At 39.2% G+C, this 18,768-nt stretch overlaps 1 protein-coding gene across 2 annotated transcripts; it reads right to left on the bottom strand.

Annotated features, from left to right (window-relative positions):
• Nucleotides 1–1,200: 1,200 nt before the first annotated feature.
• DNAJC28 (DnaJ heat shock protein family (Hsp40) member C28) lies at nt 1,201–5,208 on the bottom strand. 2 transcript variants are annotated; one of them, XM_017659843.3, is made up of 2 exons: nt 5,076–5,208; nt 1,201–3,982 (listed from the first exon to the last, which is right to left on the bottom strand). In XM_017659843.3, exon 2 carries the CDS (start codon nt 3,929–3,931, stop codon nt 2,801–2,803), a length of 1,131 nt encoding a protein of 376 aa, XP_017515332.3. In that variant the 5' UTR covers nt 3,932–3,982; nt 5,076–5,208; the 3' UTR covers nt 1,201–2,800. The 2 variants fall into 2 exon arrangements, with proteins under 2 accessions (XP_017515332.3, XP_017515334.3); XM_017659845.3 differs by lacking the exon at nt 5,076–5,208 and adding an exon at nt 4,893–5,069.
• Between the last annotated feature and the right edge of the window lie 13,560 nt (nt 5,209–18,768).

Raw genomic sequence — 18,768 nt, 5'->3', positions numbered from 1 at the left:
GGTGGAATGGTGGATTCCCTTTCAGGACTTCAACAAACATAGGTTGGAGGAACAGAACATTGTTGAAGAGGAAAGGCAGTACTTCTAGGAAAACTGACCAGCAAGTCATGCCTGAGACATGTTAGGACATGTTGGGAATGTCCCACAAGAGGGCTGGGATCCAGTGATGGGGACCCAGGCAGTTGGTAGCAGGGAAGTATGCTAAGAAGCAACAGTCCCAGACATAGAGACAGGGTTACAGGGGGCTCCTATCTCTGGGAGGGGCACCCAAAAAGCAGGGCTAGGTCCTGGGGGCACAAGGAAGAAAATGAACAGTAATGCAGTCATTCTATCAAGGACCTTAAAACCAGTTTTGAGGTACCAAACTATTGAGGCCGAGCCTCAGGCACCTGGAACAAGGGCAAAGGCCATTTCACACTGCTGGCAGGCAAAAGCCACCTTGATTTCATGGTACTATCTTCAGGGTCTTGGTTCTCCACTTTGAAAAAAGGAGCCAGGGAAAGGCCGGGAACCAGGCAGAATTTGGTATGTGCCTGTTCATGAGTTCAGAAGTCTCAGTAAATTACCATTCCACCTGCAAAGCTGCCTTTGGGTAAAATTGCAATATTTCCAGAATCTCTCCTGGCCTTAGTACATCTCCGTATCAATAGGTGTTTCCAAGGGGTGAAGAGAAGTAGTCCAGGTCCATATCAACAAGTAATTACATGGGGGAGCAAGGGCATATCTGGACCTGAGAGCTTGGGTTTGGCCCCTTTTTCTGCAACCGGTTGTGAGAGACCTGGGCAAGCAGAAGTAGACAACTGCTTGTAAGCAATAAACGGGTTTCTCCCACTTTCTCTCTTTGATTTCGGTTCAAAGGTATTTCTCCCCCTTCTCCTGAACCACCCACCCGTCGCCAGAATTACACTGACAAAGTGAGAAGGTGAAAAGATAACAAAAAATGTCAATGCTGCATCATAAGAGAACTAAGTATCAGAGTCAAGAAACTTCACTAAACTGGCCAAAATATTTTTCCTGGCCAGGTATTTAGTTACTTAAATAAGTGAATCTGTGTTTATATAAGTGAACTTGCCTTCTTAAAAAAAATCTATGTCACGATCAGTTTTGATATGATCAGTCAAGATTTATACACTTATTTAGGTGGTCAGCCAAAAATTTGGTTATTATTATTATTTGTTTATACAACAATGAACCACTGAGTAATTATTAAAACTAACTTTATTAATATAGAACACCTGTCCTGTCTGAAATTAAGGATTTATTAGTTTTTTGTTAACTTTACCTTCTCATTATCCCATACTGAAGGTTTCGTTTATTTATGTTGCTGCAATGCAATTAGATATCACACATCTAATTCCCATTTTTATCGCAATTCACAGAATCATAGCTTTCTAAAGTGTTTTGGAACTACAGCTCTAATTAAAAAGCTGTATTTCTACTGTTCATAACTCTGTTCTACACTATCACTGTAGAAGCCAAATGATAATCAATAAAAGTCACATATTTTACCAATTAACGCCCCATCACCTAAGCAGAAAGGCTCGAAATTTCCTTTTGAAGATGTAGTATTGTTTGAACTAGTGCACACTTTACAAAAAACACTTCTTGCAAAATCAGAGTGGCAAGTGCCACAGTTATGAGCCGTATCCATAGTACAGTGCTCTCAATTAAATAACAAAAAAGATCTGCTCCTTTTGATACTCTCCATATCCTTCCAGTTGCCCAATTTTGGGACGAATGCAATTACACAAATCTAAAAAGCTATTGTTTCTGAAAGTGGATAGCACACAATAATCCCATGAATGTCAATCTTTTCATATGCCAAAGGTGCAAACTGGCACAAAATTCAGACATCTCATCTTTGTTTATTAGTGGATACCTCATACAGTAAACTGCAATTTTCATAGTTGGAAAACCCTCTGGGGAGTCTGATCCACAACACAGGCTTTAGGTAGAATTATCTAGACCTATTATTTCAATCTCTGATTAGAGATGAAGCCAAAAGTGAAATCTTAAGTTTCCATCAAATCCAAGGATTTTTTTTTTCCAACTCTGGAAGTTCAGAAAATACCCTCAAACTCTTTAAAGTGGACTCTGGAGTCTATTTCTAGAAAAGCTAAATCAACTAGCTTGGGTGATGGATATCTGCAGCCAATGATCATGAAGTTAGACAGGAAAAAATATAACACAGATAGATATGTTTTTTTTTCTAAATTCAGTATGCACCGAAAAGGCCTTCATAAGAACACAAGAGTGTAGTAACTGCAGTAGACTAATTTCCATTAGAGAGCATCCCAAAAGTCTTACAACAGTTTTGAGCTTTAATAACCTCCGATGTATAAATGCAGAAAACTAGCAAGAAACTTACATCATTTGGAGGTTATTTGCCTGCATTCCATACTTCTGTGACTTTTAATAATAACATTGAGTTTTTATTCTTGTTATTTAAGTACCTGTGTTCAAAAAAGTTGCACTAAGACTTTCAGAAAACCCTTTATGATCTCTCATCCAAGACCCCATCCTCTAACTCATTTCACCTGTGACTGACATTGAGCCTCTGAAATGGATTTTCTTAGAAGTTCTCTTCTTTTCTTGCTGTATCCTCAGAGTAGACTGGTTGAACAATTCTCTTCTCAGTTTCTTACAGCTTTCTCACACATCACTGGAGGTATGATTAGTTTTGTGAAAAAGTACAGAGGCACTCAGTTCTCAAACTCTTGTGTAATAGCAATAAATCTCAGCCTCTATGTGTGATGTCAGTACAACTAAAAATGATTTGGGGAGGTACTGTGAACACTGGTCATATTTTAATAAATTTCCACACATTCATCCAGTTATAAAAACCTGTCTTGACTCCAGGTGTTTTCTCTCCTTCTCCCTGATCAATGTTATTTGGGTTTTTATCTGTGACTTCTTTTGTTTTTACAAGGGTCTCATGTATCTCCTGGGCTTTGGCAATTTCTTTCTGTGCATCAAAATGGACTTTTTGCTTGGTCAGAAGGGGAACAATTAAATTAAAATCATTAACTCGCTTGTTTAGTTTTCTGATGTTTTCTTCAAACTGCTCACAAACTTGGTTCCACTGTTTCTGTTCAGTTGGTGTCATGGGGCTCCCAAATTTCTTCCTTGACACTAAAATTGCCTCTCTGAGTTGATCAATAGTATCCTTTATTTCCTTTTGCATTAAGATCCATTCTGGTTGGTATCCATTATCTATCAATATTCTGTTCAGGTTGTGAGTCATGGGATCAATATATGAACAGCCAGAAAATTTTTTGAGAGGTTTGCCTTTCCCACTGAGGTTATCGAAGTCTCCTTTCGCCATTGATTCCTGAATGAGATCCTCCACTAAACGCTCTATTGCCTGAGTTATCTTTTGTTCTTTACTCTGTCTTACATCTTTAACGATTACACTATCAGCGAAATACTGGCTTTGTAATTTCTGCTTTTGGTATTCCATCACCTGTTCAGTTGCACGGTCTGCTCTAAATTGCCTATATTGCTTCTCTCGTTGACTTGGGGTTCCAAAACCAACACCTTCAAAACTTAAATAATGCCGGTGTTGGGGTGTTTTATACTTGAATTTTCCTTCTTCTTCTTCTGCTTCTTCAACTTTATTTGTTGGTTCAAGCACATGGGAAAGCACCCTCCTATAAGCTTCCTCAATCCTTATAAATGTTGCAGAATCAGCAGTACTAGAGCCACCATCTGGGTGGTATTGTTTGGCAAGCTTACGAAAAGATTCCCTGACATCATCTGCAGAGCATCCTTCATCCAGATTCAGCAACTGATAATATTCTCTCATCTTCTTTTTGGATTTATGAGTTGACATCATTCTATTTCTAATGACACCAAGATGTGGAAGCATTTTCATTCGATTAGGAATCACTGAAGCATTTATCCAATGTGATCTTAAGATGGAAGCCATCATCACACATACACTGTATTCATTATTGCACTCAGAGTTCTTCCTAGTGATGATCTGTAAAACAACAAGAAATATAGGGTGAAGAAAGTTGTATTATGAGCTAATTTCATATTTTCAGCAATAAGAAAGTAATTACAAGCACAATTAGGAGCAGTTCTTTCTAATGCTGCTGCCAAAATTCTTACAGCTATACTTAAATGTTAGCAGAGAAATGGTAATTGATGATGTTTAGCATGAACATACTGTTATACAATCTGGATTCTCCCCCTCACTAACCAACCACAGAAGTTTAGAGCTGGCACGTTCTTAGAGATCAACTAATTCAATCTTCTCATTTTATTGGAAAATGTAGGCCCAGAAGGTTATGCAACATAACCAAGTCACATGGCAAGGTGTAAGCAAAATGGTTAGAGTTAGGGCACAATAAGAGGCTTGCTTAACTGTTTCCCCAGCAGATTATAAACTTCATTAGCACCCCTATATCTTTAGTGTATCACTGCCTTCATAGTCTTAGTCTTCTCATGAGATGACTTACAAACATGAACAATCAGCGGACGTGACAAAGTATGTATCTAGTCTGACACTAAATTGAACGTTGCCATGCATCCAAAAGACTTTAAGCTCTATAGCTTGTTAGGAAAGGGCTGTTTGCTGCATGCCCCAAGAAGGGACGTGAGCCTTCCCAACATGTTGGCTCTTATTTATAAAACGTAGGGTACAGTAGAAAAGAAAGATTTTACATAGATAATAGCAATGAAATGCTGGAGGTTGGGTAACTGGAAGTGGGAACTTGATAATAAATGCTAAAACTGAACTCCTGGGGACCCCAATTTCCTGGACTATTGGGGTCAAGCGCTTTTACAGTTGGGTGGCATGGTGGCCGTTGAGGTGACGTAGGCCATTGCAGGGTAAGTGGGCAGTCCTGAAACTGGACACGCCCCGGCCCGCTTTGCCCCCTACTCACCTATGCGGACGCGGGCTCCGTCAGCCGCTCCCGCCCCGTGCAGCGCCTGTGCGCATGCGTGTGGGGCCAACCCCGCACTACTCGGGCGTCTCCGCGTCCGCGAGGGGCCCCGTCTCCGCAACACTAGACCGTCTACCGCTTTAGGCCGAGGGGACCTCAGAGGGGACGCCGGGCAAAACTTACCTAATAGGGGCAGGCACCTTTTCTTAGCAGGGAACCCTAGAATCTGTATTAAAAACAACTGTAGCCAATAGGACACAGGCATGACATTTCGGAAAGCTCCGTGCAGCCCCAGGGCCATCCGCTGCGCCTCCGCCCCCACGTGAAGCGGGAGTAGTTTGGTCAATTGGGGTTGTGGGAAGTGTAGTTTGCGGGAAGTGCCGTGGACTCCGGCCCGTAGTACGCCTGCGCCTTCTGGGAGGGTGTCGGGCGCGGCCCGAGTGTCCCAGTGACCCTGGTGGAGGCGTGTAGGGCTTATAGTAGTGTCGTGAGTGTGGGTTGGAACCCTTCAAATCTTTAGTGGTTCGGAGGGTGACGGGAAAGACAGGTCCATTTCCCGAACAGGACCTGAACAGCCTCCTCGGGTCTGCAGACTAGGAACCAGCTCAGAGACAAGGAAGTTCTACGTAACTCAGAAAGACCTGGCGAATCCAGGCTAGGAAACTAGACTTTCATTAGTTCATCTAGTACTTAGTGAGCAACTCGCTTAGCCTGGCGCTGAGGTAGGGGGTGAGGACAGTTCACGACAAAAACAAACTAGGAGATTCCTGGAAAAGGGAGCCCTCGTGTGCACTGTTGGTGGGAATGCAAACTGATGCAGCCACTATGGAAAACTGTGGAGATTCCTCAAAAAATTAAAACTAGAATTACCATCCCACCCAGTAATTCCACGACATGGTATTTACCCGAAGAGAACAAAATCACTAGTTTGAAAAAATGTATGTACCCCTGTTTATTGCAGGATAATTTACAATAGCCAAGATATTGGAAGTAACCTATATGTCCATCATAGATGAATGGATAGAGAAAATGTATATATGTACACAATGGAATATAACTAAGCCTTAAAAAAAAATCCTGCCATTTGCGACAATGTGGATGAACCTAGAGGGTACTGTGCTAAGTGAAATAAGACAAAGACAAGTACCGCATGACCTCACTTAAATGTGGAATTTTTAAAATAAAATGAACAAACAAAACAAACTCATAAATACAGAGAACGAACTGGTGGTCCCCGTAGCGGAGGGAAGTGGGGGGATGGATGAAAAAGGTGAAGGGGATAAAGAGGTACAAACATCCAATTATGCCATAAATTAGTCACCGGGATAAATTATGTTAGCTTTCGGAATATCTTTGTGTGGTGACATGGTAATTACACTTATCGTGGTAAGCATTTTATGGTGTATATATTGTCAAATACTATGTTGTACAAGTGAAACTAACATCGCATATCAACTATTCTTCAATAAGAGAAGAAAAATAATACTATTAACATTTAAAAAAATAAAATAAAATAGGGACTCCTGGCTTTAAGTTCCTCCGCTGTTATGGGGATGTACTATTTCCCCCGCCTGTATGGATTGGTAATTAAAAAGAGAAAACAGAAAAAGGCAGAAACTTGGGGACTCAGACCTGCTTGGATATCCTGTTTCTTCCACTTGCATTTCGCTGTGTCTGTCTGCAAAATGGAGGTACCAAAAAATGACAAGGGTGTATTCAGCACTTACTTTTGGCCAGGCTCTATGCTAAATGCTTTATACATTAGTCTCTTAATCCTTACAACAGCCCAGTGGGGTATGTGCTATTGTTTTCCCCATTGTATATATGATGAAAAATAATTGCATCAAACTCACTGAGTTTTTGTAAGAATTACAAAATGTATGTAAACCACAATGCCTGGCATGTTAAGTAATATTTTTTATTATGACTATGTTTTCTAAAAGGAGTCAGAAATAGGTACTAGCCTTTCTGAGCTATAGACAATACAATAACTTGTTACCCTCTATGTAGGTACACAGAAAAGGGCTCAAATTCTCATTCAGAGGGATTTCCTTATGAGCAAACAGTAACATAAAAGAACTATGTGAAAGAAAATAGTGTCATTACAAGCATTAACTCTTGTAGCCAACATCTCAATCACAGCATAAAAGGGGAAAAAAGCGTAAAGACAGGTAAAAAAAAAAACTACTTGTGTAGCACTTTGGATTTTTCAGAGCATTCATCACACATCTTATTTTCATGTTGGCATCTTATAAGTAATTAGGCTTTAGCCCTGAGTAGTTTAGTGACTTGGTTAAGTGACTTTGCAAGTCACTAGGACTGTAATCCATTTCTCTTTTAAGAGTGTCAGTTTTGTAATTTTGCTCTGTAAGTATAGAAGGTGAATCAAAGTCGGCTGAGTTATCCAAAAGAAAACTTTAGTTGTAAACTAGCTAATTGACTGCAGAGATTATTTTTCTCATGTATAAGAAATGTGGAGGTAGGCAGTTTCTGGTATTGGTTCAGCTACCAAGAGGTGCCATATTTGCTTTTTACCATTCTTTCTTTTTGTCCATATATATACTTTTTTTCTCAATCATTTAAAAGTATTTGCAAACATTATTTCCCTTTACCCCAAAGTCCTTCAGTATTTATTTCCCCAAGTGAGGATATTCTCTAACATCTCCATAGTACTGATATCAAATTTCAGAAAATTTAACATAGATACAGTATCATTTGATGTACAGTTTTGCATTCCAGTTTCAACAATTGTCCAAAGATGTCCTTTGGGGCAACACATAGACTTTTACATAAGCAGATCAAATGAGTGACAAACCAAAACATTCTTGTTCCGTTAGTATTGGGTAGAAAGAGTCCATCACTTAAAAATACAGTTCTTTTCCTTTTAAAAAGGTGGCTACATACTCTACAGTCAGCAGTCCTAGTGATTATAAGATTTGGTCAAAAGATCAACTTTAGAGTCAGAACCAGACACATGGATTGACTAGCCATTTTTAATATGATCATGTTACTTTGTTTAATTAAATCCATAGGCTTTTTAAAATGTGTTCATTTTTCAATATAACATTGTTAACTATTTAAGGGGAGGTCATGATAAAAAGCAACATGCTTGAACCTCAATTATTTTCCAAAAGTCTAATATATCACCTGGGCTATAGAATAATTTACACATAAAGACTGGTTTTACTATGTTTTCTACCTTTATCTTGTATCTACCTACCACTTCAGCATTTTATTAAAAATAATAATAATAAAGAGAGAAATGTGGTATCCACATATAAATCAAGTATAAAAATCAAATGAATATTCATATTTGAACTGACTGTTTATAGTTCATAATGCATGATCAAAACCAAAAACCTCTGTGATGACTGCCCTTGTAAGGTTCACCACGTAACTTATTCACTATGTAAGAATTTGTTCTCCATGTAAGAAATTGTTCGTTATGCTTCAGAAGATTGGAGACTGACGAAAATTAGGCTTGGGGTGGATTAATGATTGTGCATTGAGCATTGACCCCCCTATACAGAATTTTATTGTGGTTAACAACCATTTGATCAATAAATATGAGAGATGCCCTCACAAAAAAAAAAAGTACACACTTCCAATTGTAAAATAAATAAGTAACCGGGATGCAATGTATAGCATAAGGAATATAGTCAAAATATTGTAACAACTTGGTATGGTGATAGCTGGTACCTAGAATTATCATGTATATAAATGTTAAATCACTGTGTTGTACACCTGAAACTAATGTAATACTGTGTGTCAACTACCCTTCAATTAAAAAAAAAAAAAGACTGGTTTTAAATGAAAATATATTGGATGAGAAGTAGAGGACATTTCCTAGTTTAGGGCATCTTTTTCATGATTCTGTGCTCTCACAATATAATTGAGCATTTTCAAACAAATTTCCCCATAAGCAGAGGAGAGTAGACAGTTGGCAAAAATTTAGTTAGCCGATTCATTCATTGTGTTGTCAAGTGGGTGGAAAAAAGGTGTAATTTTTTAAACGTTACTAAAAAACAAAGTTCCTTACTTTATAGTCATATTAAATATTCACCAAGCTACTGCAAAAAGTGTGACACTGATGAAGCAGCCTCTTTTTTTCTTTGTATTTTCAGATGTAATTTCACACTTTGACTAAAGCAAGTGAGGGCTCTGTTTTAATCCATCTGTGATTCCTTTTCTTTCTTTCTTTCCCTTCCTTCCTTCCTTCCTTCTTTCTTTCCCTTCCTTCCTTCCTTCCTTCCTTCCTTCCTTCCTTCCTTCCTTCCTTCCTTCCTTCCTTCCTTCCTTCCTTCCTTCCTTCTTTCTTTCTTTCTTTCTTTCTTTCTTTCTTTCTTTTTTTTTCTTTCCTTTTTTTCTTTCTTATGTGCTGGTTCTATGATAAGTGCAAAGAAGTTAAGATTTATTTCCAATAAATTGTGCTGCCATAGTAACCAACGTCACAATTCTCTGAAGATTGATTTATGCTTCAGTCTGCATCCTAAGACCACACAGTGTCCAGTGACATTTGCCAGTGGTATCTTCTGGAGCCAGTTCCTAGAAAAACGATGGATATACTTTCCTGTCTGGGTGCCATCCCAATTCACTTTTTATTCTATCTGATCAAAGAACAATTTCATGTAGAGCGTGTCAGCTTTTAAAGAAAAAAGGCAGTAGATTAATTTACGTAGTACAACACTATAACAATAGTCAAAAACCTAGGAGGGTTGGGGAAAGGTACAGTGGCTGAGAAGATTCACATTCACTTGGGTATTTCCTCCTTTTCTCTCTTCCCCACTGGGTTAACCAGTGATTGAACTATCCTAAGGTGGTACAGACTGCAGACAGGATTTGCGGAACTTTGCTAATGGTAAACTGCCTTTCCCCACATAGGATGTCTAATTTTCATTTTCGGCATTGAATGAATGTGATGATTCATTGTTACGTGAGCTGAATTATCTGCATTTGGCTGGTGCTGATCTGCAGCACTTTCTGTTCCCTGAAATTATGAATAATGCATATATCTCCCTCTAATTGCAGGCTACTAGTGGGGAAAACAAATGCACAGCAGCTGCCTGGGAATCAAGATTTGAATTGTTTCCAATCCATATTACATTTACCTGACATGTTTACTGAAATCACCTCTTTCCAACACAACTACTGTATGCTTTTGTCACCCTTCAGGATGCCCTGAGTGACCTTTTCATCTGAGGCCTTGTCCAGAGACATTAAAGCTCTGAGTGAGATGATCTGGATCATTCAGCCCTTGCTATTTTCAACAGAAGAGCACAGGATGTAAGCACATAAACAGTTTGTTACCCAAGCTCCTTTTTGAAGATGTTTTTCTTGAGTAAATAACGTTTCTTGTATTAAATGAAAGTAAAGAATTACATAATTTCTATTCTTTCCTTGACAGCTGAGGTTTAATTATCTGCCCTGAGGGATACCTGCAGTGAACATTTGGTTCTGTCTTTGTTCTTAGGAAATACACATTGAAATATTTATGGATAAAGGGATATGATGTCTGCAAATTACTCACCAATGATTTAGAAATAAATGCATGTATGGATCAAGGGAACAAGAAAAAGTAATAAACCACATAGATTACAATGTTAATTGGAAAATCTCGGTAAAGTTTACTTGGAAGGTTTGGGTATTATTCTTGCAAATTTTCTGTAAATGTGAGTCATTTTTAACTTTTTAGAAAGAATTTATTCATAATTGCCAAAAATTGGAAGGAAACAAGATGTCCTTCAATAGGTGAATGAGCAAACAAACTGTGGTACAGGCATACAATGGAATATTATTCAGTTATTAAAAAATAATTGATCTAACAAGTCATGAAAAGACATGGAGGAAACATAAATGCTTGTTGTTAAGTGAAAGAAGCCGATCTGAAAATGCTACATATTGTAAGATTCCAATTATATTCTGGAAAAGATAAAACTACAGAGACAATAAAAAGATAAGTGGATTTTAAAATAGGCAAAGGACTTGAATAAGCATTTCTACAAGGAAAACATACAAATGGACAACAAGTGTATGAAAAGATGCACAACATCACTAAGCATTGAGGAAATGCAAGTTAAAAACCGCAGTGAGATTACATCATACCCATTAGGATGGCTGCTTTCAAACAAAAACAAAAACAAAACCCAGAAAATAACAAATTATGGTGAGGAATTGAAGAAATTGGAACGCTTGGGCACTGTTGGTGAGAATATAAAATGGTGGAGATGTTTTTGATTGTCACAATGGAGAATTCTCACTGGCATCTAGTGGGTAGAGACCAGGGCTGCTGTTCAACATTCTGCAATATGCCGGACAGCCCCCACAACAAAGAATTATCTGACCCAGAATGTCAAAAATGCTGAGCTTCAGGGACCCTGCTGCAGGTTATTCTTTCATTCTTCCTTTCTCCTATTTCTCCCTAGAGCTATCACGGTTCAATCAAGGGATAACGGAATGTTGAAATTAGAAGGGACCTTGGAAATCTAGTCTTACTCTTCTGAGAGGGAAAAATGACAATACCTAAGGCCCCACAGTTAGTGGCATTTAATCTGCACAGTTAGTGCAAGATGCTTCCTAAAACCTTCCTCATCCAGAGGACAAACATGATTAAATACTGCCAAAGGTAAAGAAAATTCTGGAGTATTTGCATATTGGGTTGGCAAACAGCTTTCTAAAGTAACAATCTCAGTTCTGGGAAGAATTGGTTCAAAATGTATTAGTAGTACTCGACCTTCGATAAGTTATTTATCAGATTTGTTAGTGTGCTTTTTGTGTCCAAATCATCAGCTGACAAAAGTACTAAGAATAAGAAATCACAGGGAGCCTTTCCCAGTGAAGGCCCCAGGGAGGACCTCTGAACACAGAGGGGAGGATTCCATTCAAAGCCACCAAGCAAAACTCCCTAAAATTTGCCAGTAGACATCCTATTCTCCTGTTCCCAGGCCTGGCTGGGTGCCTTATTCCTCTCATCCCCTTCCTTCTCCCTGCTTTGTCTCTAAGATGAAGGACAAGAGGGTACAGTCACCCCTTATGTACTCCCTCTACCGGTCAGGGGGAGGGATGTCATGAGAGACTTAGGCCTCAAACTCATTAATGAATACTCCACCCCCGCCCAAGGCATGATGATGGACATGGGATACATCCCTGGCAAGGGGCTGGGGAAACACCAACAGGGACACATAGAGCCCATCCTGCCCCAAAGTAAAGAATGACCGTTGGTTCCTCAGTCAAAAGCAGCTCATTGCTTAGTGCAAGAGCAGCTCCAAGTGGGGACACCTAGAACCCTCTGTGTCCCCATGGAACACACCCATATTTGTAATCAGGAAAAAGTCAGGATCATGGAGGTTGCTTCATGATCTGAGAGCAGTAAATGCTCAAATGAGAATGCTTGGACCCGTACAACGGGGACTGCCACTCCTCTCTGCCTTACCCAAAGAATGGAAAGTGCTCATAATAGATATTAAAGATTGTTTCTTTTCTATACCTCTAAGCTCCAAGGACAGTATTGGGTTGGCAAACAGCTTTCTAAAGTAACAATCTCAGTTCTGGGAAGAATTGGTTCAAAATGTATTAGTAGTACTCGACCTTCGATAAGTTATTTATCAGATTTGTTAGTGTGCTTTTTGTGTCCAAATCATCAGCTGACAAAAGTACTAAGAATAAGAAATCACATTTCCCAGGAAGGCCCCAGGGAGCCTCTGCCTCCTGCAGTGCTGGGCAAGCCTGGGCCCTTATCTTCATTTTATATGGTATCAATGAAAATTGGGTACTAAGAATAAGAAATCACATTTCCCAGGAAGGCCCCAGGGAGCCTCTGCCTCCTGCAGTGCTGGGCAAGCCTGGGCCCTTATCTTCATTTTATATGGTATCAATGAAAATTGGACACTTCACTGAAGATTATTTAGAAGAACACAGAGGGGAGGATTCCATTCAAAGCCACCAAGCAAAACTCCCTAAAATTTGCCAGTAGACATCCTATTCTCCTGTTCCCAGGCCTGGCTGGGTGCCTTATTCCTCTCATCCCCTTCCTTCTCCCTGCTTTGTCTTTAAGATGCACTCCAAGTTCAACACTTCAATGTGGAAAACAGAAGCTTTGAAGTTTGCCATTCCTCCCAGCCTTTCAAGGACCATTTGTCATCCTCAGCTGGGTGCCTTGCAAAGGTTTCTGTGTGTCAGGGGTGTGGGCATGGTGGTGTCTGTCTGTTTTCCAATGCCAGGTGGTTCATCAAAGTAGTCAAACTACCAAGCAGTTTCCTTCTCTTACCTAGGTACAGGAATAAAATACTGCTGGTAAGAAAAATAAGGTGTTTTTTTTCCCCTCCAAACCATTAGCATGATAAAAATACACAAAACAAAATAGCAATGATAGAACGATTTTTATCAATAAATTGTCCATTTAAAAGGCCAGGTTCAGCGTAAGAATAATACACACAAACTTTAGGATTTTGATTACCTCTGAAAATCTCAGTTGAGGGAGTCCAACATTTTCATTTGAATCAGTATCTATAATAGCAAAAAAAAGGTCAGGGTTGGGGAGTGTGGTCAAATAAGTACAGGGGGTTGGAGACACAAACCATGAAACATCCCATGCTCTGCAGCCTTTAAGAAGAATGACATGGATTTCAAGATACAGGGGTGGAAAGGTAGCCACTATATTTTGTGAGTAAATAAATATTGCTAAATAATATTCTAGAAAGGACGAATGAATGTACACTTCAACATATTTGGGAATACATATTTGGGAATACCTCTTACTCCAAACCCTTGAAAACACATTGGATTAGTAATCTCTTTTAAAATTTTATCAGTATAACAGGCATGTGTGTACATATGTGCACACATGCAAACACACACTTAAAATCTACTTCTTCTAATTACTAATAAGAAATGCATGAAATCTGTTCAGCCATCCAAACGCCTGAAGGATTAGCTTGTGCACTCTCTAGTTTGGTATCATTAATCTATAATTACATGAGCAACATTATGGTTGCTAGACTCCCCCCATCATCAAGCTCCCACCACATACCCCATTACAGTCACTGTCCATCAGCATAGTAAGATGCTATAGAGTCACTACTTGTCTTCTCTGTGGTGCACAGCCTTCCCTCTGCCCTCCCCACATTATGTCTGCCAATCATAATGCTCCTTTTTCCCCCTTGTCCCTCCCTTCTCACCCATCCTCCCCAGTCCCTTTCCCTTTGGCAACTGTTAGTCCATTCTTGGGTTCTGTGAGTCTGCTGCTGTTTTATTACTTGTTTCTTTCTTTGTTCTTATACTCCACATATGAGTGAAATCATTTGATACTTGTCTTTTTCCGCCTGGCTTATTTCATTGAGCATAATACCCTCTAGCTCCATCCATGTTGTTGCAAATGGTAGGATTTGTTTTCTTCTTATGGCTGAATTAAAGTTACTTTTATAGATGCAATTTCCTCTGCTTTGGTGGTGAAGGCTTATTTGAGGAGTGCTGGGAAAAGAAAAAAATAGAAGTCAAAAAATTTCCTAATTCATTCCATGAGGCCTGTATTATCCTGCCATCAGAGCCAGACAAAGACATCACAAGAAAAGAAAACTAAAACTAATATCCTTTCTGAATGTAGATGCAAAAATCTTCAACAAAATAATAGCACACCTAATTCAGCAGTATATTAAAAGATGCACATGGCCAAGTGGGATTTATCCCAGGAATGTAAGGATGGTTCAACATATGAAAATCAATCAATGGAGTACACCATATTAATATAATGAAGGTAGAAAAGACCTGCACAATAATCTCAATTAATGCAGAAAACACATTTGACAAAATACAACAGTCTTTCATAAAAAAATTCCAAAGGAGTAGACAGGAACTTCTTCAACTTGATCAAGGGCATCTATCAAAACCTGCTTGACATTGAAAGACTGAAAGAATGACCAGGAACAAGACAACAATGTCAACTTTCACCACTTCTATTCAGCATTGTACTAGAAGTTCTAATCAGGGAAATGAGACAAGAAAAGAGAAGAAAAAGAAATCCAAATGGGAAAGATAGAAGTAAAACTATATTTACACATACATTATCTTGCTTAGAAAATCCTAAAGAGCCAAAAAGAAACTATTAGAGCTAGTAATAAAATTCAGTAAAGTTGCAGGATAAAAGGTCAAAAATAAAAATAAATTGTATTTCTATGTATTGCACTGAGTAATCTGAAAAGAAAAAGTTTTTAAATTATCCCATTTAAAATAGTATCACAGGGGGGATTAAAGATGGCTGCATGAGAAGTGAGACAGAGACCTCCTCCTAAAACCACATATAATAAAAAATATAATTAATGCAACTAATTCTGAAAGAGCAACAGAAAAGAAGGCTGCACCAGACTGTATACACCTGGAGAAAAAAACAGACCTCACAGAACAGGATAATGTACCAAAGCCATGACCCAGTGGGACCCAAGCCCTTCCCCCAACCCAGCTCACTGGTGGGAGGAAGAGAAGCAGAGTGGGAGGGAGGGAGTGGAGGCCTGGAAATGCTGAACATCTAGCCCTAGAGATCTGCCCTGGGTGCATGAACTTACATTGCATGGTGCTTTGGTGATTAGTGGGGTTGGAAAGCTGAAACAGGTAGAATACCTGGAGAGACTGAGATTCCAGCTGCTTGTGGAAAACAGGGATCCAATGGATCCAGCTGATCTGAGCTAGCAGACTGAGAGACTTCCTAAAAGCAAGAGGGCTGCCAAAGGGGCAAGGATTGACAAAAGTGTCCAGGCACACTCTGCTCAGCAGGTTGGGAACTTTCACAATCTTCAGGTGCTCCATCCCCCTGGCTGGCTATACTGATTCAAGGACACCACTGTGATATGCAGCCTGATGCACCTTCTGCGCTGGCATCAGGACAGCCAGAGGGAAGCCCCCACTTACAGAAGCTACAAACACAAAGCATAGAGGCTTACACCTGCGTGTCCAGTCCACTGGTTCTGGCAGGGGAGACAGGCATAGCAGCTGGGAAGCAGGAAATAGCTCTTTCCTCCCCCAAAGCACCAGCACCACTCCCTGTGATCCCTGACATTGCTCCAGAGGCTGAGAAGCTCCAGAGAGTAGAGCTTCTGGGCAATAGAGGGCTTCACATAAAAATATGAAACATCAAAGGAACCTGGTTCAAAGCAAATCTTAACAACATCAGAAAGAGTTTTGAGTGAGACTGAAATAATCAATCTTCCTGAAAGAGATTTCAAAATAACAATCATTAACATGCTCCTGGAGGTACAGAAAAATATTCAGGAACTCAGGAACAAATTTAGGACAGAGATTCAGTCATTGAGGAACACAATGGAGGATATTAAAAGCAGATTAGATATGGTTGGAGGACATGATACATGAAGTAGAAATTAGAGAAGAGGAATACAAAGAAGCTGAGGTACAGAGAGAAAAAAAGATCTCTAGGAATGAAAGAATACTGAGAGAACTGTGTGACCAATCCAAACAAAACAATATTCGTATTATAGGGGTACCAGAAGAAGAAGAGAGAGAAAAAGTGAGAGAAAGTGTCTTTGATGAAGTAATTGCTGAAAACTTCTCCAATCTTGAGAAGGAGATAGTCTCTCAGGCCATGGAGGTGCACAGATCTCCCACACATGGGACAGAAGGAGGACATCACCAAGACATATAATAATTAAAATGGCAAAAATCAAGGATAAGGACAGACTATTAAAAGCAGCCAGAGAGAGAAAAAAGATCACACACAAAGGAAAACCCATCAGGCTATCATCAGACTTCTCAGCAGAAATCTTACAGGCCAGAGGGAGTGGCATGATGTATTTAATGCAATGAAGCAGAAAGGCCTCGAACCAAGCATACCATACTCTATCCGGAAAGATTATCATTTAAATTTAGGGATTAAACAATTTCCAGATACGCAAAAGCTGAGATAATTTACCTCCCACAAACAATCTCCACAGGGTATTTTGGAAGGAGTGCTATAGATGAAAGTGTTCCTAAGGTTAAATAGCTGTAATCAGAGGTAATAAAAAAGGAGAGACATGTGGAAAGCAGTATGGAGGTTCCTCAAAAACTAAAAATAGAAATACCATTTGACCCAGGAATTCCACTCCTTAGAATTTAACCTAATAATGCAGGAGCCCAGTTTGAAAATGACATATTCACCCCTATGTTTATAGCAGCACTATTTACAATAGCCAAGAAATGGAAGCAACCTAAGTGTCCATCAGTAGATGAATGGATAAAGAAGATGTGGCACATGTACACAGTGGAGTATTATTCAGCCATAAGAAGAAAACAAATCCTACCATTTGCAACAACATGGATGGAGCTAGAGGGTATTATGCTCAGTGAAATAAACCAGGTGGAAAAAGACAAGTACCAAATGATTTCACTTATCTGTGGAGCATAAGAACAAAGCAAAAACTGAAGCAACAAAACAGCAGCAGACTCACAGAACCCAGGATAGACTAACAGTTGCCAAAGGGAAAGGGATGGGGGATGGGGTGGGAAGGAAGGGATAAAGGGAATAAGGAGCATTATGATTAGCACACGTAATGTAGTAGGGGGGCACGAGGAATGCAGTATAGCACAGAGATGACAAATAGTGATTCTATAGCATCTTAGCATACTGATGGACAGTGACTGTAATGGGATATGTGGTTGGGACTTGATAATGGGGGGAATCTAGTAATCCCAATGCTGCTTATGTAATTGTATATTAATGATACCAAAAAAAGGGATAGACAAAGAGTACAGAATATGATACCTAATATATAAAGAATGGAGGAAGAACAAAAAGGAGGAGGAAAAAAGAAGAACCTTTAGATTGTCTAAGATTATCTAAGAGTTAGACTCTTAGATAGTAAGGAAGCTAGCTACCCTTGAACCTTTGGTAACCATGAATCTAAAGCCTGCAATGGCAATAAGTACATATCCATTGATAATAACTCTAAATGTAAATGGTCTGAATGCACCAATCAAAAGACGTAGAGTCACTGAATGGATAAAAAAACTGGACCCAACTATATGCTGCCTACTAGAGACTCACTTCAAACCCAAAGACATACACAGAATAAAACTGAAGGGTTGGAAAAAGATATTTCATGCAACTAATAGGAGAAAAAAGCAGGTGTTGCAGTACTTGTATCAGACAAAATAAACTTTAAAACAAAGAAAGTCACAGAGACAAAGAAGGATATTAGATAATGATAAAGGGGTCAATCCAACAAGAGGATATAGCCATTATAAATAACTATGCACACAACACAGGAGCACCTACATGTGTGAAACAAATACTAACAGAATTAAAAGGGGAAATAGAATGTAATGCATTCATTCTAGGAGACTTTAACACTCCACTTGCTCAAAAGGACTGATCAACCAGACAGAAAATAAGTAAGGAGACAGAGGCACTGAACAACACATTAGATCAGATAGATCTAACAGACAAACTCTACACCCAGAAGCAGCAGAATACACATTCTTCTCAAGGGCACATGGAACATTTTCAAAAATAGATCTTACACTAGGCCACAAAAAGAGCCTCAGTAAATTCAAAAAGAATGAAATTGTACCAATCAGCTTCTCAGATCACAAGGTATGAAACTAGAAATAAATTGTACAAAGAAAACAAAAAAGCTCACAAACACGTGGAGGCTTAACAACATGCTCGTAAATAATCAATGGATCAATGACTGAATGAAAACAGAGAACAAGCAATATATGGAGACAAATGACAGTGATAACTCAACACTGCAAAATCTGTGGGATGCAGCAAAGGCCGTGGTAAGAGGGAAGTATATTGCAACACAGGCCTATCTCAGGAAAGAAGAACAATCCCATATGAACAGTCTAACTCACAATTAATGAAACTAGAAAAAGAAAAACAAATGAGAACCAA

Source organism: Manis javanica, chromosome 3 (assembly GCF_040802235.1).
Source record: "Manis javanica isolate MJ-LG chromosome 3, MJ_LKY, whole genome shotgun sequence".
Classification (NCBI taxonomy): domain Eukaryota; kingdom Metazoa; phylum Chordata; class Mammalia; order Pholidota; family Manidae; genus Manis; species Manis javanica.
The sequence above is the reverse complement of the archived record's forward strand: the minus strand, read 5'-3'. Positions and strand labels throughout refer to the sequence as shown.